Here is a 25307-nt window from a genome sequence, read left to right as displayed (position 1 = left end):
TAGCCGGATTTCGCCTATGTACGCACATCAGTGTGTGTAACCCATGATACGTATTACGTGGATATATACGCAGCGCGTCGTTATCAACCGTAATCAACCCCGTTTCGTTCTGACAGTCTTGGCAAGGAGGTAGAAAATATAAGCGCAAAGGAGTGTGGAAAGAGACAATAGAAATTAACATTAAATTATATTATCTAGGATAACATCTGATTCAATAATAAAATAAAGCCAAGAAAGTTAAAATGATAATTCTTTCTGAAAATTAACATAGTACGACTGACTTTGATTTTAACACATATAATTTTCGAATTGAAAAAGAAATCTATGGATCAAAGTCACAATAGATGTGAAAAGATAATTTTCCTTTATTTTTTAAAATAAAGATATCATTTAAAAGAATATCTTTATTTTTATTTCGACGTTTATGATTTTCTCATCATGTCGAGTATCCGATCGTAAGAAGAGTAGAGTTTCGCTGATATCGATTTAGAGGATCTTTCACGATGGGAAAATCGCGGGCGATATAGCCTCGGATTAGAAAGTCATCGCCGATCGCGAAACCTTTTCATATCCTGAATCGGATTAGAGGAGAGAAGGAAAGAAAGGTCAGTGGTCTTGGCCGAGGAGGTTTTCTACCGCGGCTATGACTTTGCGGCTACGTTTCAGAGCCGAGACTCGTCGTCGTCGTCACGCAACACCGACAAACCAATCGTGCAAACGCACCGCATGCGGTGAGCAGCGAAAGACAGAGAGGTTAATATAGAGTTCGAACGGAACGGCAAAGGATACGAGAGAGGAGGAAAGGAGCAGAATTACCTTTACGAACGGACGCTGATACGGGACCCAATAGAAATATCGATTTCGAAGGGTCAACGCACCTCGCAACAATACACTATGTAGTACACTTCGCCTATAATTCTTTTCGAAGAACATCGAGGTGAAGCATAGTCACGCGCGATAAGCATTTTTTAACAGAGATATTTTTCTTCTTTTTTTTTTTTTTTTCGTAAAACTTTGACGGCGAGAAGTACATAAAAGTCTCGTTCTCGACTTTGATCGTTACATTTGTCTTTATACTTCCGTTGTAACCTCTGAGGTTATCTATAAGATTGGATGAAAGGGAGAGGATATTAAGAGAGATGCTGATATATATTATTAAATAAATGTGTGTTCATTACGAATAAAAATAAAAAATAATGAGGCTAGTTTTGAAAGATTCTTGGTTCAACGATATCGATTAAATACTGAACTTCTTTAATCTTATTAACCATCACTGAATAAAGAATTCTGCAAATATATTAAATAGCTTATTGTAAGAAAAAAAATTGATTTAAAAGCAACTATTTATAAAAACAGAAATTGTAATTAAAAAATATTACGCATTTTATTACTAGAATATCGTTTTTATCGATTTACAATTAGTCATAAAACGTCGCTCTACCTCTGGTATCATTAGACAAACATCTAATATGGCGAAATATTAGAATATCAACAAAAAATAAATGGCTTTTTTTTTTAGACTTATATCAGCACAGTTTTCTAAAAAAAAACTATGCGTCAAGGATATGCCGAATGTCAGGGCCTCCTGCACATTCTGATAAGAACGTAACTCCCGTTTACGTCAGAGACGCCATCGAGAGTCGACGCTCTCGTGGAGTCGCGTGTACAGGATTCTGTGCCGGATGTGTGACTCTCTCGTGAAGAAGCGCGGGTAAGGCGTGATCGAAATTCTATATTTAGTAGGAACGGCAACACACCCGGCGCCGGGTTAGGCGAGGGGGAAGCGCAGACGGTAGTCCGAGTATATGGCGCAGCTATTCCTGTACTCCACAATCTTCTTTCGCCCGCGCACTCTTTTCGTTTTTTGTCTCCTCCCGGAATGGAGGAATTCTTCAAGAGAGCGATGGATGCGCGCCGAGCCGAAAGTAGAATCGCATCCCTCGCGACATTGAATCGCGCGTTTTGCAATATTTTCTTCATCTCCCGCGCCAACTCGGCTCGCAATTAAATGCATTTTATTTTATCGTGACATTTATCCTTCGAGAGATTAAACGCTATCGCTACAAAGTTTGTTTACAAAAATTTCTTTTAAACCATATGTATATTTCAGCGCTAATTGAACATTGATTTAGCCGCGTCTCGCGATAAATGCCGCGCGCGGAGAAGAACAAAAGCAACCAAGAAAGATACTTTCTTCGCGTTGCTCCTAAGAAATTAATCATTGACCAGAACGATCATCCGCCTTGAACAAAGAGTCATTCACGATTGGCGACGTGTTTCAGTTTGTATCTCGATTATCCGTATATACAAAGTTACTTGCATGCGCGCGATATGTTTCAACAATAGTTCATTCACGACCTACTGAGCCGTGTATTTGCGTTTATTTCGCCCTGTCGTACGAGTTCCTTCAACTTCCACGCGTCTGGTTTCGCGAAAGATTTGCCGTCTTCCAACTCCGAAACACAGATGAACCGTTGAATTAAAGTGATGCAAGTTAAATTCGTCTCTTAGCGATTTACAGAATAAGTTAGGATAGCATCTTGTGGAAATTAAATTATGCTGCGTTTGGGTGTGTAGAAATAGTGCAATCACGTTATTCTTTACACTTTTTATTTTATCAAATTCTAATTACGTTTCATATAACTAGAAAGAGCTTAGAACTTCGTTAAATTTGATGTTTTAATAATCTCTTAATTTTAGATTAGTATTTAAATTTATGCAATTATAATATTTTATAACAACATTCATCCTCATCTAATTTACGTTAATATTATTTTATCTATTTATTATTATAATATATTTACTTATAATTTATATTTAAATATATTAAATATAATATTAAATATAATAATAATATTAAATATATTATAATAATATATTTACTCATAATTTTTTCAAAGCTTTAACATAAACTTATCAATTGTACGGTAGTAATAACTAAGCAATGTTAGAATAAAATGAATGAAAGCGGAAATGATGTAAAATTTATCATGGAATATAATTATATTATATAACATATAATATAATTCATAATTATAATTTATCATATTATAAAATAATTGATGTGGATAATAATTTTACGAATACAATTGATAATACATTTTCGCTGATTATAACGCGTACTAATTAATTTTGAGAATAAATAGCGTCCTATTATAGTCGATATAAAATCATAATCCCTGCCAGTAATGATATAGAAAACAGTTCACGTGATTATTTCGTCGCTCTTGCGTAATGCCCGCTGCTCCAGTTATAGAATCTCGTATACTTTTCTTAGTATAGGTCGGATCCGTGATTCGTTCTTCGTCGAAATAACGCGTGTGCCTTATTCCAGATCGGCGCTTAAGTATAGTTGAAAAGTCTGCTGCCAATGTTGTGATTTTTCCAGGAAACGCCCAGCGGGCGCCTGACTAGATTATTTTTCGGATGAATCACGAAGAGCGAGATCTATTTATTAGTCCGATGATTCCGAGATGACCGCATTGAAGTCCAGAATATTTTTATTGTGTGGCTACAAGACGAATATAAAATGCAAAGTGTCTATTTTATTTAAAAATTTTATTTCTATATATACATATTTAGATATATTTTATATACTTTGGAATTAATTTTCTGTTTAATTTCGTATATTAGATAGATTAGATCTGGATAGTTGAATTTTCACATTTTATTTATATACAGGATTATCCACTATAAATCTATTCGTCTATAATTATAAAGAATATTTATATACGTATATATATAATTTATATTTGTATTAAAATATTTATAATTTTAGTTGAATTTTTAAATATTATATATATAAAGAATATAATAAATATAAACTATATCTTTTAATATTTATAATTTTACTAAAATTATAATAATGATTCAATAAAAGTATGATAAATAATATGATAAACACAAACTAAAGGAAAAGATGAGAGTACGCAGTCGATATCCGAAACCGGATATGTATCGTATGGGTTGTATTTTGCGAGAGTGCACTTGCAGCGCAGCATGAGGGCAAACATGACGCGCCGCTATTCGACGTCATCGTTTGACGAACCGGAACGCGCGATGTAGAACAGTCCTGGCATTCATGCCGATTCTCCGATCAGCCACAGATACCCGCTGACTTATTAACATGGGGAAATATGAATGAGTCGTGCCTTGCGCGCTTGCCAAAGCATATACACACAAAAGCAACCCTACATCGCGGTCGTCGAGGAAATATCGATGAGAATTTTGATCGATGGTCAGGGAAGTCGTGAGAGTTTCGCGCCGAAGAAGCTCGGCATCGCAAATTTTTTTTTAACGTAAACTTAAACAATCACTGTCAAAAATCAGTAAAAAGATTTGCTTAACATTCTTGGATTAAGAAACAAATAAAGTAATATCTGTTATATACAGTTTTATAATTGAAGAATATTATGCGCGCATATAATATTCTATTTTTATTATGCATGCATATAATATGCAGTGTATATTTTATTATTAAAAAAACTATAGCTGTTATAATTTTTTTATTGCGATATTTCATGGAAGAATGATTTAAAATTTATATTCATCGTAAGATAAATTGATTGCTGTTAAATTTTCAATATTGCAATCATATAGAAGTAAAAACAAAACACATGAGATAGAGATCAATATGATTTTTTTTTCCTTTTATTCAAACGTTCATTTTGTTGTACTTCCGTGAATCGTTGTCTGTTGTTCCGTCCCTTTGTTTCCACAATTCCTTCTTTCACTTCATCTCACTATCCTACTCTTATCGTCGAGTTCAGGGAAGCTTTTTCTCTTTCGGGATCGTCCTCTCCTGTCGAGAAGAAGAATCGCGAAAGTGCGTAACGCGGCGCCACAAAAGGAAGAAGAGCGAAACGAGTCGGCGTGGAACGAATATGGAGTGCGTCGAAACGAGACGATGAGAAAGAACGCAGAGAACGACCGGAATAACACGCACGCGAACCGCAAATAAAATTTATTTAACTTTGTCGATTAAAGTTAAAATTAATTGATGCTTAGCTGATTTTATTTCTCTTTTAAATTCAATCTTTTTAGAATAGAAACGGTTATGTAATAATTATATGTACATGTAATTTATGTATAATATGTTATATATAATGTATGTATATATAATGTTATATTTTCATGAGTTGATCCGGTACGTTATTAATTTTCAAAGCGCTATTAATTTGTCAAAAATTAATTTACAGTTTTCGCTTGTTTTCCTCTCCTTTGTATATGTGTTATATATTGCGTGCGGACGTAACAATATTATTATTATTATTATTATTATTAACGTTTGATAATTACTTCGTGAATAATTAAGGGCAACATTTCCGAACATTGTTAATACATAATTTTTGAAAGGCTGTATATCTTTGTCGTGGCGATCTTCACAAGAAGATACGTCCTAGTCAAATAGTATGCGTCGCGCATTTGTAATTCAAATATCAACATTGTCCATTGGATTAACAGACCGGAATCTTTTCTTCTGCATACGTAAAATCCTGCTTGTCCAGGACTGGTTGCTTATACGAGATGATGTTATTGTATTATTATAGATGCCGTCATTGTCTATCGTTAATATTCTTATACAGGATGTCTCAAAAAGATATGATATGGGATTATTAGAAAAAGTAGCACATGTGCCACGCAACATCGAAGAGAGCATAGTTTCCGACAGAATTAAAAAGCTAATAAAGGAGAAAAAGATCTTTTTTTTTAGTAAAAAGATTGATAGGAAAATGTTATCATTTTGATTGAAATATTAAAATTTCCTACTCGATATTATATCGTTGGTTCTGGCAAATAAATTATTTAGTTATTGTATGCAGTAATTGATAAATAATAATAAAATTTATTAATTATTGTATATATATATATAATGTATGTATTAATATTATAAGAGAATAATAAAGAAAGCAAAAACTGTAGATTAATTTGAAAAATTAATTAACGTAACAAAAAATCTCAAGGACGCTTTGCAATTTATTGGTACGTGTGTATATCATAGAAAGACTGGAATTAAAAGATTAAAACATATTTTAATAGATATTATTTATCGTGTTTAAAATTATCATCAAGAATATTTTATTCGCAATAAATATCAATCAAATGAATATCGACAATTTTGTCATTGTTATTTGTTAATTACGACAAATAACGCGTCCCTTGCGAATCGGGCCGTGCAGCAATCCGGAAGGTTCAATATCTATTTCCGGGCGCGTGTCTCGCGTGCCGAAACAATCCGAGGGTCGCTCCGCACAAATTGTCTTTAATCGCTCCACCGACGATGGTAGAGCTCCTTGGAGAGGTGGCTACGAAACCAGGTGAGGTATTATTTAGCATCGCCATGGGCAACGATGGTTGCTTATCGAGCGACACCATTCGTCGCTGTCCATAGTGCATCGTCTGCGAACCCGCTATATACATTCTACTCGGTCAAATAGAATTTTGAAGAAAAGAAAAGAAATGGTTTCTACGACAATATAAAAGAATTGTCAGTGAATAATTCAGTGCGACATAACTGACATTTACAATTCCTCTATTCCGGAGCTACGCGACTATTGATTGCGACACGCCGATAGAGCGCCGTCGATATTTTTATTTCACGATTGATGGCACCTGCCAAGTTTCGAAAAATCTTCAAAGTGACCGGGGAAAATAATAAATGACAATGACAAATACAAATGAGTAACTTCGATTAATTTGAGATCACAAATTCATCGATCATTAAAAAACATAGTAATATAAAAATGTATTTGAGTGATGAAAAATCATGCGCGATGGATATCTTAGCAAATCTAACACGTAGACATTAGACAAAAAAAATTTATTTTCTGTTTAATAAACTTTAATTGAATTTCGATTTGAAACTCAGTCTCTAACTCTAAGGTATCTGATGGTATTTAAAGGTGAAGGAATTTTCGGTGCATGTATATCGCTGTTTTAATTTTTGAATCCGTCTTTGCATATCCACGTCGTGGAATTTTTAAGTCAGCAAGAAAAGATTTCTCCGAGTCGTTTTCGTATGCATGTGAATCATCGGACACCCCCTCGAGCACTCGCGAAGATCCGTTGAATCCATCATTCCGAGTTTCTCCGACCCTCGTTTCCTGATGTCCGCGGAATTTCTTTGCGGCGGGGGGCAGGCTTCTGTTCCGCAAGGCGGATCTGAACGCTAGAAGGTGAGGATCGATCGAATCGGGGCGTTGCACGGAGAGAATTCTATGTGAAAGAGGAGATAAGACTCGAGGAAAGACGGCGTGCATCCTTCCCGAGAGACTTCCGCCATTGCCGTGACAGCAAAGCGCTTCCGGCAAACATTTCTTCTCGTTTCTCTCACTATATTACACTTTAATTTTACGTAAAATAATACACACAAGCTTCTAAAAGTCGTAGGACGCGATAATTAAATTCTATAAATAATCTTAATCAAATGCCGCGTAAGAAACAACTGTGTTATCCCAGTTCACCTTTATAAAATTTTATTCTATTTCCGATTATTATAAATCAAAACAAATATATTATTATGTAATATATTATGTAATATTTAATTATGCTAATTTATAAGTATTATAATTAGTATAATATTTATAAAATTATTATATTTAATTATTATTATTATATAATATTGAAAATAATAAGATACAAAATTCATATCTTATACATATACATTTTTATATAAAATTTGAATTAAAGAGAACTAAAGGAAAGCAACGCGTCTTATAAAAATGAATTTGTTATATTATGTTTCCGTTCTTGTTACCTTCAAACTGATATTGGCTGTGTCGCCAGTATTTCACGATATCAGTCGGAATATCTCTTAACTTGATCAAAATACCGATACCATTTCCGTGTCGCATCGGGTCTTGCTATACGCTTCATCGCATATCCGAAATATCGATTCGACGACGATCCCTTCCATTCCTTCTCGTTGCTTCCTCGTGCCTCGGTGTAATCCTCGAGGCGCTTTCTTCAAGAAGCCCGTCCCTCATGTTGATCCTTGTGATATCTCGAGTATCCTCGATTCTCTGGTAACTCATCCGCTATGAGCTTGGCACGGGCGAGAAGATATCGCTAATTCGACGATAAACACTTCTCGAGTCGAAAGCTGGCAGTGGTACAGCTGACAAGCGTCGCGGTGATATCTTGTTGATAACACGGTTTTATCTAGTCAGCTCAAAGGGACTTTGAGGATTGATTATCTCTTTCACCTGAATCGATCAATCATAGACATCCTATCGATTTGTAACAGAATTTTTCCGCGGAATATCGCGCACGTCGGTGATAAAAAAGACAGAGAAAGTGCTCGTTGCATTGGAGTCTCCTTTATCAGAGTCTAAATAAAGCCGTTTACTACTATGGCGCGATCGATTACTACGCTCGCGTGTGCATTGAAGGATGAACGTACGTATGTAGTAGAACGAAGAGGCATTCTCGTTATCGATGTAGAAACCCGTTTCTTCGGCTTGAAAGAGAGAGAGAGAATTTGTAAGTCGTCTAGCTCTCTGCAACATCGGTTATGTCGCCGCTGTTGGAGAAGCAGGAGAGCTTTGTCTGCTCGTTGCATTATTAATCGAGCAATCGATATCTCAGTCTATGTTTCATGCACACGTACCATGGCGCTATAGGCAGATATCGTTCCATCAACTTTATTTTATTATTTTCTTGGCTCTTTGATTTCACTTTACAATGCACAGAATATTCTGTAATTTGGAAGATACTATATTTGATGATTTAATATATAATATATAAATATATATATATATATATATATATATATATATATATATATATATGCGTGTATATACGTGTATAAAATCATCAATTATATCATGTTTCATAAAAAGAGGAGGTTTTATAAACATATATCACTTATACGTTTATATATATCGGGAATAAAAAGACATGAAGCAATCCAGGAAGCGTGAAGTGTACGACATTCTATCCGGCACGAGGGCGCCTGTTCTGATGGCAAGAAAGTAGCAACGTCTAACATCGCATAAATTTTTCGTCCCGCATACATACTCGCTCTATTGCGCCACATCGCGGTAAAATCCTTGCAAGGACACCTCGTCCAGCCAGCGCACTCAGTAAACCCGTTTCTCTCTCTCTCTCTCTCTCTCTTTTTTTTTTTCTTTTGCTCGTCCGCCCCGTCCGCAATTAGTGCGTTTACAATTTTGCGCTCCCTCCGATGGAATGCAATGTTATTTCTCCCCGCGCGACGATTGCGACCGCACCTTGCAACGTGGCATGGCATGGCGTGCGTTTACGCAAAGTCGCGTCCTGCAACGCATAATTTAGCTCGAGCACGCACAACGTGCGGGTGTCCGACGATTTAAAAACCGCGACCTGCACGTATCATTGCAAAAAGTTTTCTTTCAATCGCATAAGAAATAAAGTTGAAAATATTATTTTATTTAAAATTAAATTTGTGAAAAATAAGGTAATAGCTCTTTATATATATATATATATATTCAATCTAGGCGTAAAAATTTAAATTTACAATTTTAAATTTATTAATTAATATTATCCGACAACTAACATAAATGACTATTCAAGCATATATTTGTAAAATTTTTGATGTTTCTGTAGAATTCTGTAGAATAGAAACACGAGAATTTTTTTAAATAAATTAATTTAGTCATAGATCTACGATTGAAACTAATCATAGAAGCATGCGAGCTGATCTGGCTTGAAGGTCCTTCGACGAGAGACGGTGAAGGAAACAGTTGCATCGTTGCAGCGTGACGGTATCGAAATAATCAATTGTTGAAGCGGATTGCAAATTTGTCTAACGAGAATGAAATTAACGATTTCCAGACGAAATGCATGTATCTGCAATCGTTGCAGAAAAGACCGATTTATGCCGCAATCATCAAGGCTGCGTTTCGTCCGAAAGAGCGCAAATGAGGAAGCGAAATGCAACGAGCACGAGATATTTAATTTCTCTGGAGACAATCCAACATCAATTTAATTTTCATTACCGCTTAATGGCGTCGTGTGCACTTGACCGCAATACGGGCGCGACAAATTAATCTAACGTCTCATTAGCGCCATTTGTAACTGCGACTTAATTCTCGATATTTAACAACGTTTTTTTAATTCTGTAATGTGCATGCGCTTTTACCTTATCTCGTTTCGCGTATATAGACCTACATCAACTTTCGCGGAAAATAGTCCGGCTGTTAATTGGAATAAAACGCATTTGATTTTGCTGCAGCAGTTAATGGTGGTAAATATATTTTCAGAAGTTATTATTAATCTCGAAATTATATTTCCAAACGATTACGAAATATTACATTTGTCTATACATATATTTTATTCTTTTTTTACATTTTACAAAAAAAAAATACATTTAATCCAGTTTTTTTTTTTAAATTTTATTACATACTTAATCAATGTACAATTTCTTATATTTAGTTGTATTTTATTATGTCATACCTAGTAAGATACGATTTACCGAATTTAAGTAAGACAATAATCGTATAAACACGCGTCAATTAATCACAACGAAGCGTTTCAGTTTAACACGAGCCATTTTACGTGTCCAATTATACGAGTTAATGAAAAGGAATTATGACAAAGCGACATTAGGCCGCTCGCGTTTCTATGATCACAGCTCCGCGGTTCCACTAATGGGAATTTCGGGCCAAGGCTCGCGACACACACACACACACACACGTACTTTACCACTAATACTCTAAACGTTTCGTCAACGTTTCTCCATGCCATCGCAGCTGCTAACCGCAAGTTACCCTCGAGCGTAACAAAGCTGCTTTACGTAGACGGTACATATTTGTCGATGACATACTCACGCACGGTGTAAATGCAAAATTATTGCGGTATATATTTTTATGTCATATATTGAACATCACAGTTGAGAAAAATAAATTTTCTAAATTTTATTAAGATTTTTTTCGGATGTTCCATAAAATAAATTCAATAAAAGTAATCGAAATTTATTTGCCCCTATTTTTTTGTTGAATTTTTTGCCAACGTTTTAATTGCTGCAGAGCGACATTTTGAGATCGCGTTTAATTTCAAACTCACATAGTGTGTTTCGTTGAATGATTCGCGTTGAAGAGAAATCTCGAATATATATTCTCGATTTTTTTTTTTGTATGTTTAAAATATCGTATAAAAAAATCTCGAGAAAATATTTAACGAAATCTAAACTTTCTGTGCAGAGATTCGACGAGTGGTTCATTTACTATGGAACGATACGAGGAAGAAGCCGAAGACAGCGATAACGAGACAGATCCTGAGCAGCTTCTAAACGAGTGGCTAGGCGAGTTGGACAGCCTGACTGTGGTGAGTTTATATTTTTCCTCGCATTGTTAGCCATTTTACGGTCAAGAACCACCTTCGTTAACAACGTGTAAACGCTTTGTGAAACAATCGTAGATATTATATTAAATAGACGTCATGTTTTTAACTAAAGAAAAATTATCTAACGAGAAACGGTTATCTAAAAACAGGAATTAGATACATATCATAAAACGCAAACTCCTAGCAGGGTTATTCAATTAAATTAATAATATCAATTAAGTAAATAAAAAAATAAAAAATTAATTTCAAATAGTTTTATAAATAACTTTACATATCGCGCCACGCGCTAATAATACTGTCAATTATAAATAATACTCACATAGACAGTATAGCTAAGGACTATTGCAAATATTATGACGTACGTAACTGTAATTAATCGTGAATAGCATATGGAGAGGAACGACCTTAGTTGTGTAAACATGACATTTACATATAATTAGGCTGCGACGATTAATTATCATTTCTATATTAACACAAAATAAACTAATATTCCAAGATATAAAGATATAATATTTCTTGGATATAATTTATAGGTGATGCGAATATAAGCAAAATATGTTATATAGATTAATACAAATTTGCTATATAACGTTCTTTCATTAATCTATTTCACTACATGAAATTTCGATCTGATTAATTTGAAAGACGAGGCGATCCAATGAACGCTGACAAACTGCCTCTCTAAGAGTACGCGCTTCTCAATTGGTGTCAATTGGCGCGCGGTATAAATGATTCGCCTAGTAGCTCGCATGAGAAGCCACTGATGCGAGTTCACTTCCTTGAAAAGCGCGCACGTACTGTACTTCAATGTATCTGGGACTTAAAGTCATCACATTCTGCGATGAATATAAGTGGGTAATTACTTAACGCAACGTAGAGTAACACGAGACTCGTATAGATTATTTTATAAATTTAATTATCGTATGTATCGAGAAATATTAATTAATTATATTGAATAAATTTCTTACAATTATTGTATAATTGTATAATTATATATATTTAATTCTCATATAAATATAAAATATTTCTCGTTTTTTTTTTTAAATATTATTAATAATTAAAAAAAAATATATTATCAATATTACATGTATGACAATTGGATACAATTAAATATTTGCAATAATGATAATTTTATTACAATATTTTATGTACATTTAAAAATTTTATCATAAGATTTTCAACAAGCAATCGTGTTAAATTTATCTTTAACAAAGCTTTCCGAGTTGATTCGGAAAATAGATTTATTATTCATTTATCTTTCCGGTTATCTTAGCGATTTGCAGAAAAAGCGACTGCGAAATTACAGAATTGTTGGCAATTGGCGAGTCTGAGTGATTACGCGATGCGAACTTTGTCCAGTGGAAAAGCCTTTAGCCGAAGTAGATGAACGGTCGTTCCTGCCGAGTGCTTTTAGCGCTTCCTGCCTAGAGACTCGTGCGGTCGTCTCTAATTTTATTAAATCGCGGATAATCGTGTCCCAGCTTCTCTGTTACGTTGGCGTTGGTTGTGTTAGCAACTTTGAGCGTGCTGCAGGCACGATTATACCGAACAATTCGTGGAACGTCGTTAGGAAAAGTTCCACTACTCCCCTTTTATCATTAGATTCGTGCGGATAAAAGTTCGAGTCTTCTACTTTGTGCAAGTTTCCGGCTAGCTTCGTCGGAACGATAGAAATTTTTAGATTAAGGCGCGCAACCGCAAGATATTGCTTTTTTTCCCTTCATTATTTACTATAACGAGATTTTTAAGAACTTGGAACAGATCTTCGTCACTCGTCGCCGCTTTAAGAATTTTAGCATTGTCGACTTGTACGCCGGTGATTTTTTTACAAAGAGATACTCTAGAGTTGAGTATTTTCTATTTTGCATACAGACGAATATATCTTCCGAAGAAGCTCATATGTTCAGAATTTTAAAGAAATGTCAAATTTTTAAATATGACGATATATCGCTTAATATTTAAATATTTAATGATCTTTTATCTATTTTAAATCTGAATCCAATTTGGGTCGACGAATATCCCGTAATATCCTCGACGATATTCTTAATGAACACAGTTTAAACTCTCATTATCAGTCTTATCACCGTGACACGTCTACTTAACTAACTTAATTTAGTGTGATTCAAAAATAGATTAGTTCCTGATATATAACAGGTCATATTTAAAGTATCTAATTCCCGATGAATTTTAACTGTCAAGCTGCGAGCTTGATTTGATTGCGGACGCGATGCTCGATCGAGGAGTAAAAGTACTGGTTGAAAGTGAAACTCGCGAGTAACCTTGAACCTTCTTCAACGAAGGTACGGCGAATGGATACTCGAGAATCGAGTCTAGTCAGTAAAAGATGGATGAGTAGCCAGAAGTGCGCGAGCATATCCGCTTTGCATTCTTCGTCGCGACTAAGGTTCGGCAAATCGATAGCCGGGCAATTGATGTCATTGCCCTACCATCACGCGATACTTACTTTGCAAAAGAACGAAGTTAAAATCTAGCCGGTTGGCTGGATGCAGTGAGATAAGTAATCGATTAAAAAAATATCGTCGAATAACTCTCTTTTTTTACCGAATGAAAGAAAGATATTTGTGTTACGCTTAAAAATTGTACATGGTTCAAGATTTAATGTTTTTGAATGTCTTTTTTTATGAGAGAAGAGAACGTAGCTTAAAGTAATAAAAAGATTAGAATGATTTGCGCGGATTTTACGCGTCTAATATTTCCGCAAGTTTTTCAACCGATCAACTTGGCTGTCACTCGCGATCACGTGATCGTCGAACACTCATTCCAGAGATGAGTAATCATTTTTATCGGTGCATGAGATATGAAATTCTGACGAATCGCGCATAAAACTCGCGTGTTTTACGATTCGCAAGTAACTGCTGGAGCTCTTTTTCTCTCGATATACTGTTGCTTTCTTCTCCTGTCGTTTTTATTTCGCGAGCGCTCTCGGATGTAACGCGAGCGGCGAGAAAAAGAGAGGAAGAGGAAAAAGGAGAGGGGAAAAAGGGAGCTTTTGCACTTGCACTTGGTAGTGATGCATCGGAGGTCGGTCAAGGCGCCCGTGTACAGATCGATAGCCTGGCAACGGATAACGTTGCACTGTGGTCGCTGACCCCTACGTGGCTACAGAACATTCGAGAGAACGTTGAAACAGAGCGCTGAAACATCTTGCGAAATATTATTAGTCAGACGCACAGGTCGCTATTACTTTCTTGGAGCATTTTTTAGGCAAACATCTTCAACGCGGATAGAAATTAATCTGAAAAAATTTTGAATTAACACATATAATATTGTGGTGTATTCTGACTTTCATACTGATATGAAATAGAGGGATAAAGCGAATGACTGAGCGTGTTTTTAATTAAAGAGATTAGTAGATAAAACATATGTAGTTATTTTGTCATTTTCGAGGCTAATAATTTTATTGTAAAAGTAATTGAATGGAAATAAATGTTGAGTTTAGAAATTAAAATATATATCGCATTAAATTACATGAGCTTAAATTAGAAATCAGATTACGTCGTTGGACGCGAAGGATATATCTTGTAAAATACGGCTCTCGTACGAGGAAGCATATATTTTTCGTTATCTTCGCCGTACTTTTGCGGATTATTTGCGATAATTATGGCGTCACGGTTCTGATTATCATCCCGAGACGCGGAACGCGCGCCGCGAATGATTCGCGTATCGCGAATGTATCGTAACGCATCAAGGTGCCATCCAATTTGCAGAGTGACATTCCACCCCAGAACCGGGCGTTTCGTGTCACATATATGAAATTACTACTACGCTCTGCTGAATTGCATAATGGCTTTTCTCAGAAGGCGCACGCCGTAATTGTTCTCCCATCTTACACTTGTCGTGGATTCTCGCGAAACAGATTGTGGGCATTTTCCGCTGGAGATGGCTAATTGGTTTTTTTTTTTTTTTCTTGTATAAAAAAATATTTCAATGCGTTTCTTTCAAATTTTAATTCCACGATACTTTGACTATGACTCAAAAATATTGATATGCGACAGAAATAATTGTTTTGCGAATTATTAATAACATAAAAATTATTTCTGTCAAAATGAATGTTTTCAGTTTTAAAAATACATTTATCTCTCAACATTATACGCTTGAAGATTTCGCTTAATTTTTTTTTTTTTAAGTAATAAATTTCTGAAATGTAACGTAGAATTACGAGATTGTGTAACAAAATTTTCGAAAATATCGTGTGTCTTAAAAAAATTTTTTTTTAATTATTTGTGTTTAACGATTGCAAATATTACGTCATCTAGTTCTTCTGAGGAGAGTTCATCCTTTAGATTGCAGTTTCTTTACTGCAGCTGCATTTTACCGACAGCAGAAAGTTTCTTGCTTCGACTCTGATAATGCAGATTGCAACCTTAACACCCTATATATCTCTCTGTTCTGATGGTTCCATAGTTGGAACACGTGCGGAGCTGATATCTCAAAAAGCAGAGAGGATAAAATATCACTTCATGCATGAGATTGACTTTAAATTTCTTCTTATTTCAAATTTCTTATTTTTTCTCACATTGTCTCTGTATGAATTTTCACAGAATTTTATAATTCTTTTTCTTTATCGTGTTATTTGTCTATTATTTTAGATTTACACGTTTGATAAAATCAGTAGATCTCTATTAGTAGATTCTATATAGATCCTTTTATAATTAATTCCAGCGTTAAGATTCAGACTATGTATATTTTCATCTTTTTATACGGAAAATTGAGTTTCCTAAACCACTTGTATCTCTACTATTTTATTTGATTTTTAGCTCTTACAATTCTACCGAAACTATTTAAAATTTGTAATTATTGAGTTAACAGTATACAATATGATGAAGCTACATGTCTTTATAAATAACGCTTCAAGAGGGTTAAATCGTTCATTATACCATTTGATCGTTTGTATAATGAAAACAAATTGGAGTTAACAGCGGAGCCATGTCTGCGACAAAATAGACAAATGGTTAAGAGTTTCCGGTGGCTATTAACATGCGGGCCTCGTAGTATCCGCATTTACGTCGGGACTTTGTAACATTCTTAATGGCAATCGAAGCCAATAGGAGTCTTTGTTTCATAATATTGCTATATCCGGTACTTGTTAGTCATCGGATTTTATCGATCGAAAGAAATTTTTAATCAAATTTTACTTATATCATAAAGTCGTAGGAACATCATAATATACGTACTATTATTAATAAATATTTTTTTTTTTTAGTAAATTTTATTTAATTAACATTTGTTATCGATTGTCATTTTTTTCTCCTATAATTAATAATTAAATAATAATTTCAAGATCCTAATAATTGCCCACCAATTATGGGGTGAGGGATTAAGCTCGCACAAAATCGTCGATTTAAGAAGATAAAGGCTCATCATTGAATTATCAATCGCGGATATTTACGAGCGTCCACGGAATTATCGCCAATTTCAAATTGTACAAACCTATCAGCGATGACCCTTGATCGCAATTATGACTCTTGAGAAGTAATATAGTTTAAATATCGCCTGGAAGAAAATTAGACCTCTTGATCTCGGTGCTGCTCTTCGGCCTTCATCGTACGATATAGAATATGCTATCTTATTAGGATCGATTCGAGAGTAATTTTCCACAAAATCAACATCCATTGATCTTATCAAATTAGTGACGAAAGAAGACGGAAAAATATTCTCGATTCTTTACTAGATTCGCTTAGAATATCATCTTGGAGTGTTCTCTTAGAAAATTGCCAATTATTGAAATAGATAAGATGAGGAAAGATATTTCTCTTTTTTCAATGAAGAAAAATATTATCATTAAACTTCTTTTATTCGATCTCTTTCAGTCTATGTAGAATAATTTTAATCGAAAAAGATGAATTTTGTATTTTTATACATAGACAATATATGTATTTATACAGACTCACTTGCTCACTTTATGATTGAATATTCTTTAATTGATGATAAATTGAACAAGAGCTTTCAAACGTCGTATAAGTCATAAAAATTTCTTGTTTTTATTCGTTTATTACAGAAATTATAGTAAAACATATTTAGGATGCATTTTGTAAGATGCATTGCCAAGTTTTCTCTATTGAACATGTATTCTTTCTTCTAAAAATAGAAAAACCGAATGACAATGATAAATTACTCATTCAATCGACTCAGTACGGAGTGTATATCACTTACGCTTTTCTTTTGTATTGAGGAAACTAGTTTGTCGATTTGCCCTCTCTTCAGGTAGCTCGAAGAGAGCTGGAAATGCAAGAGAATCGCTCAGGTAGCAGAGCGCTGCACGTGCCTAAGGGCAGCTGTGCAGCTTGACCGACCTTCTTCTCACTCACCTACCCTTGTATGCCGTAAAACGATCCTCATTTCCGCGTCTTTTCACGGAGCCTCTGTTTTCGTTGCTTTCTCTCTCGGGGTCAGACGAACCGTTATCAACGCTGCTCGTCAACTGCAAGGCAATAAGAAAAAACTCTTATCGTGAAAATGGCATGAAAAGAGCGTGTGTATTTGCGCATTGCGTGGTGGATTTTTTGTGCGATAAGAAAATATATCGCCGATTCAAAAATTATATTTTTAATAATATTTTACAAGTATCGATAAAGATAATGCGGTAAATAAATATTGAAAATTTTCAAATTACTTCGAAAATACAGAAAAAATAGAACAAATCCTCAAACACAAAGAATTATTTATGTTTTATATATAAATACTATATATATTTAAAATATTAAAAGAGAAATATTTAATATAAAAAATATATATAATATTATAGTAAAACTATTTAGTTATGCTGATATTATATTATGAATATATTATGAAAAAATTAATTAAAAATATAATAAAATAATAATTTTTGAGTATATTATACTTTATCAACAATACGCATAGTCGAAATATCGAGATAGTATCAAAATTAATTTTCGTTCTTTCTCTCTCACATCTTGGGTGAAGGTAAGAGGACTGGGAATACAAAAATCCTACGATGGATTTAGCCACGCGTCCTGCTTGCCATCTGTTGCACTAGTCTTTAATCTTCTGTCAGATCAATCTCGAGCGATGCGAGATACTATCTTTGACGCAACATTTTCCGTGTGGATGAATAAATTTCATTTCTTCACCGGGTGATTCTATGATATATATTCCTCGTTTAGAAATCCAGTGCTTTTCACTAAAAAAAAAAAAAAAAATTAATAGACACGGGATAAGCAATGAATTTTTATTACATGTATTAGCCAAATTGCTTGTAATGATAAACGAAATAAAAACATCGCAATATAATTTAATTTAAAAATATTATTGCTTGCAATAACATTTTGTTGTACAAACAATTATTTAAAAAAAAAAATATATTGCTAATTGTATGTCATGTTAGGTTAATATCTCGCTCGTATGTTATTCAAAGTAATAAAAGAGAGAAAGAGAGACGGTACAGAATATAATTGGAAAATATTTCATCTCGTAATTCGAGATAAGTTTTTTTTTTTAAGTCGGAAAATGCATAAAATTATTATTAACCAAGACTTAAGATGACGATATAGGAAGAAACACATCCGCCTGGCGCGCCTTCCGCTCTCAGCACCTCGCTTAAGCTTCATCCTGGCGCGTATATCCGTCGTCCTGTGAGTTGCAGCTGCCTCGTAGTAGCAGCACGTGTTCCTCTTTTGGGCAGGTGGTTGGCGTCGTTAAGCAATCGCCTCCCCCTCGACGAAGACCGAGATTTGAACGGCGTGTAGCCTCGTCGGAGGAGCGAAGAGAAGACCGCGAAGGGGAAGAAATAAAAAAAAAATCGAGGACAGGCTTCGCAGGCATACGAGGCTCGTGTTTGTGTGAACGAACTCTACTTTTGCCATGGAATATGTGAGTGAATTATTTCGTTTCTTGCAAAAACACATCACGATAATCATACGCGTTATTCAAACGTATCAAATATTAATTATTAAAACATTATATAATATTAATTATTAAATTTTTACACTCTTAGAACACATACAAAATTTCTTGTCTGTAGACACATACAAAAATGTATAAAGTATACTTATTATTTTTTTTATTTTTTTCTCTTTTATGTGTACTTGTAAAATTTCGTGTCTTAATTAGTTATGTGGTAATCAATAGATTGAAAATACAAAAAATCAAGAAAAAACACACTAGATCTTTCTAGATAAATTAAGTCAATTCAATTTTGTTCATCACCTGAAGAACCTGCGTGACATTGTTAAGCAGCCAATCGCGAAAAAGATTATAACGAGAGAGGACAACGTGATTCGCGTTAGGGAAGAGGGATGGAGGAACGAGGGGACGATGAAACGACCGGCAGGTGATACCGAGAGGCGCTGCTGATGTACGCGTGCGTCGTGACCGGTTTTAAGATCGCGGTTCCGCCGCTCGCGCGGTTTACTGCCTCTTAATAAGCCGTAATAAGGACTCTAACCGAAGAGTATCGCGTGTGATAAATCCCGCACTGCATAACGTTCATATATAGAAATTGGGCGATCGACCTCAAGATTAAAATGCCGCGCATCGGACAGGTGGTGGTTCCTTCAGATCGATTCTGCGAACCTGAAGGTGAAATAATTGAGCGAATTTTTATCTCGCAAAAATTACATGCATACTGATATATTGATTGTCTTATGATCGACAGGATTTCAATCTCAAGATTTTCGAATCTCGTTTAAGTCTCAATTTCACGCGTCCCATCGAGCCTAGGGGATGACATAGGAGTGCTATATTCACGTAGACTGAATGAGGGCGAACCACCCCCATCCGCGACGGAAAAGGGCGAGTTACGCGGGATGCGGGGCAATAAAGTTTTCCGCCCCTCGTCTCCTTTTTTCTTTCTTCGCTAAATCAGATGCACAATCTTTCTTTCTCTTTTCTTTTCTTTCTTTTTCTCTTTCCCGAAGCGCAACAGTTGGCTAAGAGGAAACATCTGTCGGTCGTGGCGCATGCGTATCCTTCAGGTAAAAACCTGTGTTCAGGGATTCTCAAATTTTCGCGAATTGAGATTCACGATCTACAGATATTGAAAATATTGAAATATTGACATGTATGAAAATGCTTGCTTTATATAAATATATATATATATATATAGTCAGTGAAGATTGGAAAAGCGTAGTAAAACACATGGCGCGGAAAGTATTTTAGAAATTAGGCTGCCTGTCTTGTCATTTCAATGCGCGTCTCTCTTTCTTTTTCTCGCAGTGTTTTATTAGATTTTCTATGCGACTAGACGCAACTTTAGAAACGACACGTGTAAGATTTAGGGATGAATGACGCGTTGACACAGAGTGTGGCGCCGTGATTTTCATCGCGCGACGCGATGCAGATCAGTCGAGACGCGTCGTGCTTCTTATAGATTCGATGCCTTGGAGAGAGCGATGTATTCCGTTCATTCACATTCGTCGAATTACAACACTAGGAATCTCGCGGGATAGCTATTTACGTCAACTATATATATCGCAACAAAAAGAAAGGAATGGAATAAGAGGAAAATTAAAAGTATATTTAAAATATATTTTTTTGTCCAATCACTCGATATCGTGACGATTAAAAACGCTTGTCTTTGCTCTCGCGTTAATTATGCTAATTTGTATTATGCAAATCTTGCTTAAATCTCTGCGATCTGCTTGAAAATATTTCATTACATTTATGCGCGACATTGTTGAAATAAAATCTCCGGTCATTTGCCGGGCAAACCTCATAATTTACGCGCGCAATTTCCTCATTTTGCGTATTTCTCCGGAGCGTATTTTTTCCTCGAAAACGTTAACATGTGTGCGACAGGTATGCTGAAAAGCTCGCTCGACAAGTATCGATTGAGAAAGCTTGTGAGGGCCAACTTACCCGCGACGTCATTTACTTAGCTCATCTTAAGGGCCTCGCATGACTCACGCCGAAATTATATACCGTCCGTTTTTGCAAGCGAAGGGTGCTGCGAAACACTCTTCATTATACACACGGAGGTTGGTCGTGCAGTGCATATAATCGCACCGTCTTATATCGATTCTAATGTAAATGCGCCGCTCTCACCTGAGTTTTCTGTTAGTCATAATTGCGGTACTCAACCCAATCATTCCGACAAATGGCTTTCTCGTTTTTCTCGCGGTTAAACAAATTCAAGTTCGTTTGCTTTATTAAACACATTATTTTATAAAGGAAGCACACACGCATATATATTTATATATAATAGATTATTCAAAATTATTCAAATTAAAATATCTGAGACAGAAAAATTTTGTTTGAAATTACAATGAGAAAGCGAATTTTTAATTTTAATTGTACCTTTATTAGTGATTAATCCTTTCTTTCTCTTTCTTTCTCTTGAGTGAATTGATGAAGTAAATTAAAAATATATATATATATATATATATATATATATATATACAAAATATAAAATTACATATAAAATATAGAAGATAATAATAACAAAACTGTAAGAAAAAGTTTTGATATAGCTTTATATTTTCCAAAAATATGATAAATATAATTTTTTAGAGAAAAATATAACTTTTTAACTAAAAATATAATTTTATTCCTAAATTAATAATTTAAAGAAGTTTAGAGCATTTTTTGTCATGCTTTTCCTTTTACTATGTGAGTTCTTGCGGCCAAATATGCGAATACCACAAAATGACCACCTTGATGAGAGACGTCAATTATTGTGCGGTATTCACAGAAAGCGCTCGAGCATTATATGCGATCATACATAGAAAGCAAGAGAATGTCTTTGCTGCTGAGGGAAAATGATTTCGGCAGACCAAACCGCAACGTTTGATATGCGAAAAGGACCTTCCTCGAACGTAGAATTACCTAAGTTCTGCGAACTTATATAAGTAGACAGGTGTATTCGGCTTCCCCGGGAATCCGCGGTCGACGAATTCAATCAGCTGACAGATTTTTTCGCGACACGGCGGTTAAGAAACAGATAATATGCAATCAATTTTTGAATTTTGGCATTTTAGATGCAAATTTATACCATCATATTTTACAATATTAATTGCGTCATAATGTATTATTATATCCTGGTATAAAATATTATATTTTCGTTACGTCAAAAAATTGTAATATTCATTATTTTCGTTTCGAATATTACAAAATCACGCTTTCGCAGTGGAAAAGACAGATGCATCTCGAATTTCTTCAGCTGTCTAGTCCTCTCGAGATCCATGATACGGTTTCAAGCAGAATTTCCGATTTGAAAATTAAAGTAGGATAGTCGTTAAAGTAGGTCGTCCCTATACAAACTTTTATTCTCACGTGTAATAAGAGTCCTACAAGATTCATTTATTTACCGATGAGATTCTTGAGAATGTTATATGTTGTAGGAATCCATCGTGGGAAATGGAATATCATTAACTTTCGTGCTCAGCAAAATTATACAAATTCGAAATTTTTTTTTTCTTAAATACGAAGGAGAAAGTACAAATAATGTTCAAGGTAAAAATTAATCCTTTACCGAGATAATACAAACATCTCTTTTACTGATGCTAGTTATACATTTCTAATGTATTTAAAATAATTTTTTAGAATATAATTTTAATTTTATATTGTTATATGAAAGATATTCAAGAGAGCAAAATTTTGTTTTTCAACTATTTTGAAAAAAAAAAACCGTACAAATTTAAAACGCAATGTTTAACGCTATAATACTATTTTTATCTAATTATGCCAGACAAATTATGAAGAATTGATCAGCGGTTAGCGTATAATTAATTAATATATAATATAAAATATTAAAACAATATTAATTCATATAAAATATAATATAATGTATACATATTTTGCTCTCTTATTATACATCCAGAATAAAGCGAACTGTTAAAAGCGCAAGATCGCAATGAACGGAGACGAAGCGTCGTTGTAGGTTCAAAAATGGAGGGACGATTCGAGACAATTTTGAGAAACACTGCGTATCTGTGCCGAGCGCCACGCGACCAGGTCGTCCGGTCGGGCCGGGTAGCCGGGTGTTGCTGAAATCAACGTGGTGGGGTTCCTTCGACGAGTCCGACACGACTAGAGCCTTATGCCTTCAGTCGACTGTCGGCTCTCACTGCGACTCGAGCCGGCTGAGATTCCGTTAATTGAGTATCGAGCAGTCAGAGAATCCTCTGGAAACGCTTCAGGTGTGTCCGGCATCACCCGTCGCGTTGCAACCAACAGCAACGACGCAAGACAATCGTTTCTTGCATGGTCGGTTCTCCAATTATGTCACGTACTTGGTGATAAATCGCGCGGCACTCGATTTCGCGAAAGGAGATAAAAAAAAATTTGCATCGCGCGAGGGACCTTATCGTGCGGAAGTGAAGGGAAATCGAGAGTATAGTGGGAGTATAGGAAGGAAGGTAACCTACCGGTGAGTCCTCGAACGCAGTACGATCGAGACCGAGTGCGAGCCAAGAAGTCCGAGCGAGATCGAGATCATCATCGTCTCTGTGGTGCACGTTAATTAGTACGTGGATGGCGATCAGAAAGAAAGAAAGGATAGATACGAAAGCCGAGCAGTGGCCGAGAGGCGAGAGATCGAGAAAGGGACCGGGGAACTGAGACTGATTAACCCGGGGGTGCGGCCGTGGCTCGAAAGGTCAAGTGGATGCAGGAATCTCGGCGCGTCGAGGGAAAATATTGTACATCTACGCTCGCAAATTTCAACGATTGCTCTTGAGAAGGATTATATTATTTTTCTTGGAAAAAGGGTTGTAATATATATTTGCAAGTGTTCTCTATCGGAAAATCAAGTGTTCATTTCGAAGGGCTTCGTGTAATTGTTGAGATTATATTGTATTTAAAAAAATAACATTGGCGAGTGATCGATCGTATATCTAGGAAGTAAATTGATGCTTCGGCAATTGAGAAATTTTTGATAGACACGCATTCGATTTCTCGTGTGGGGATCTAACAAGATTTCAAGAAAGCTTATAATCGAGACATCGCGAACATGTTGTGCGGTACATTTAAGAGGAGGAGGAGACACCCGGGTGACGAGTATCGCTTGGTCAGATCTAATACCATGCCAAGAATAATGTTGGGAGCGAGGGACATCAGTTTGGTGCCTATTCGAAGGACCAAGTCCACGAGGATTGCCACTCGATCGTCGCTGATCAAGAATCTGCTGCATATGGTAAGGATAGGAACGTATAAAATGCTAATGAGGGCCAATATATCGGGATTGTTTCTATCGCATGGAAATTTGTGTTGAAGGCACATCGCGAATTTATTTGGCCTTTTATACATAAAAATAAGGGACAGTATATTTTCGATAGGATTTCTAATTATGAGTTTGCGAAGAGAAAGAATGACAATACATTTTGCATATGAAAAAAAAAAAAAAAAAAAAAAGAAAAAATATCCTGAAATATTGTTTAAATCACAAAATTAGGCTAAATTATTCATAAGAGATGCAAGGTAGAATTTATCTATTTTTTTTGTTTGTTTAATATAATTTATTTTAAAAATTCATTTTTATAAATAAATTTATTTAAAATAATTTGTATAGGTTTTTTGAAATTTGAATATACATTTTTCATCATATTTAATAAATTAACAGTTAAAACAAAATCATTTAAAGCCTTTAATTTTATATATATATATATATATATATATATATTTACTATTTTCTTATTTTTTTTTTATATTGTGCACTTAATTTTGCTGCACTAGATGTTAATGCGTAACGCAAACATGCGTGTTCGACTTGTTACTTGCGTTGAATTAAGAAGAAACATTACAGAGATACCGATTGATCCTCAAAGGGATTCGCGCCGTCTCGAATCTACATACATGAATACGAATGCGTCACGTCGTTTGCATATGTATGCGGGTTGCAGTGCATTCATACGCGTACGTATAATTTATACGACTTTAATTCGGAAACGCAACGTCGTACAACTTAGTCGATTAATTAGCGATTCCGTTTCCTTTTTTCCATGGTAATTTTGACTCCAAGAGAATTTTGCTAGTGAAAGAATTTAATGCTCGTCTGGATACGAGAACAG

General features: G+C 35.1%; 1 protein-coding gene across 2 annotated transcripts in view; it reads left to right on the top strand.

Moving 5' to 3' along the window:
• LOC126851379 (amyloid beta A4 precursor protein-binding family B member 1-interacting protein) overlaps positions 1-25307 on the top strand; it is a 116188-nt gene that overhangs the window by 25859 nt on the left and 65022 nt on the right. The window contains exon 2 of one of the 2 annotated variants that reach the window (XM_050595288.1): positions 11181-11304. In XM_050595288.1, coding sequence (XP_050451245.1) covers positions 11206-11304 — 99 coding nt within the window. In that variant the 5' untranslated portion in view covers positions 11181-11205. Of the gene's footprint in view, positions 1-11180; positions 11305-23436; positions 24434-25307 lie in introns of those variants that run through there. The other variant, XM_050595285.1, reaches the window with a different exon arrangement.

This window comes from Cataglyphis hispanica, chromosome 8, assembly GCF_021464435.1.
Source record: "Cataglyphis hispanica isolate Lineage 1 chromosome 8, ULB_Chis1_1.0, whole genome shotgun sequence".
NCBI lineage: Eukaryota > Metazoa > Arthropoda > Insecta > Hymenoptera > Formicidae > Cataglyphis > Cataglyphis hispanica.
This window is presented reverse-complemented; position numbering and strand designations above follow the sequence as displayed.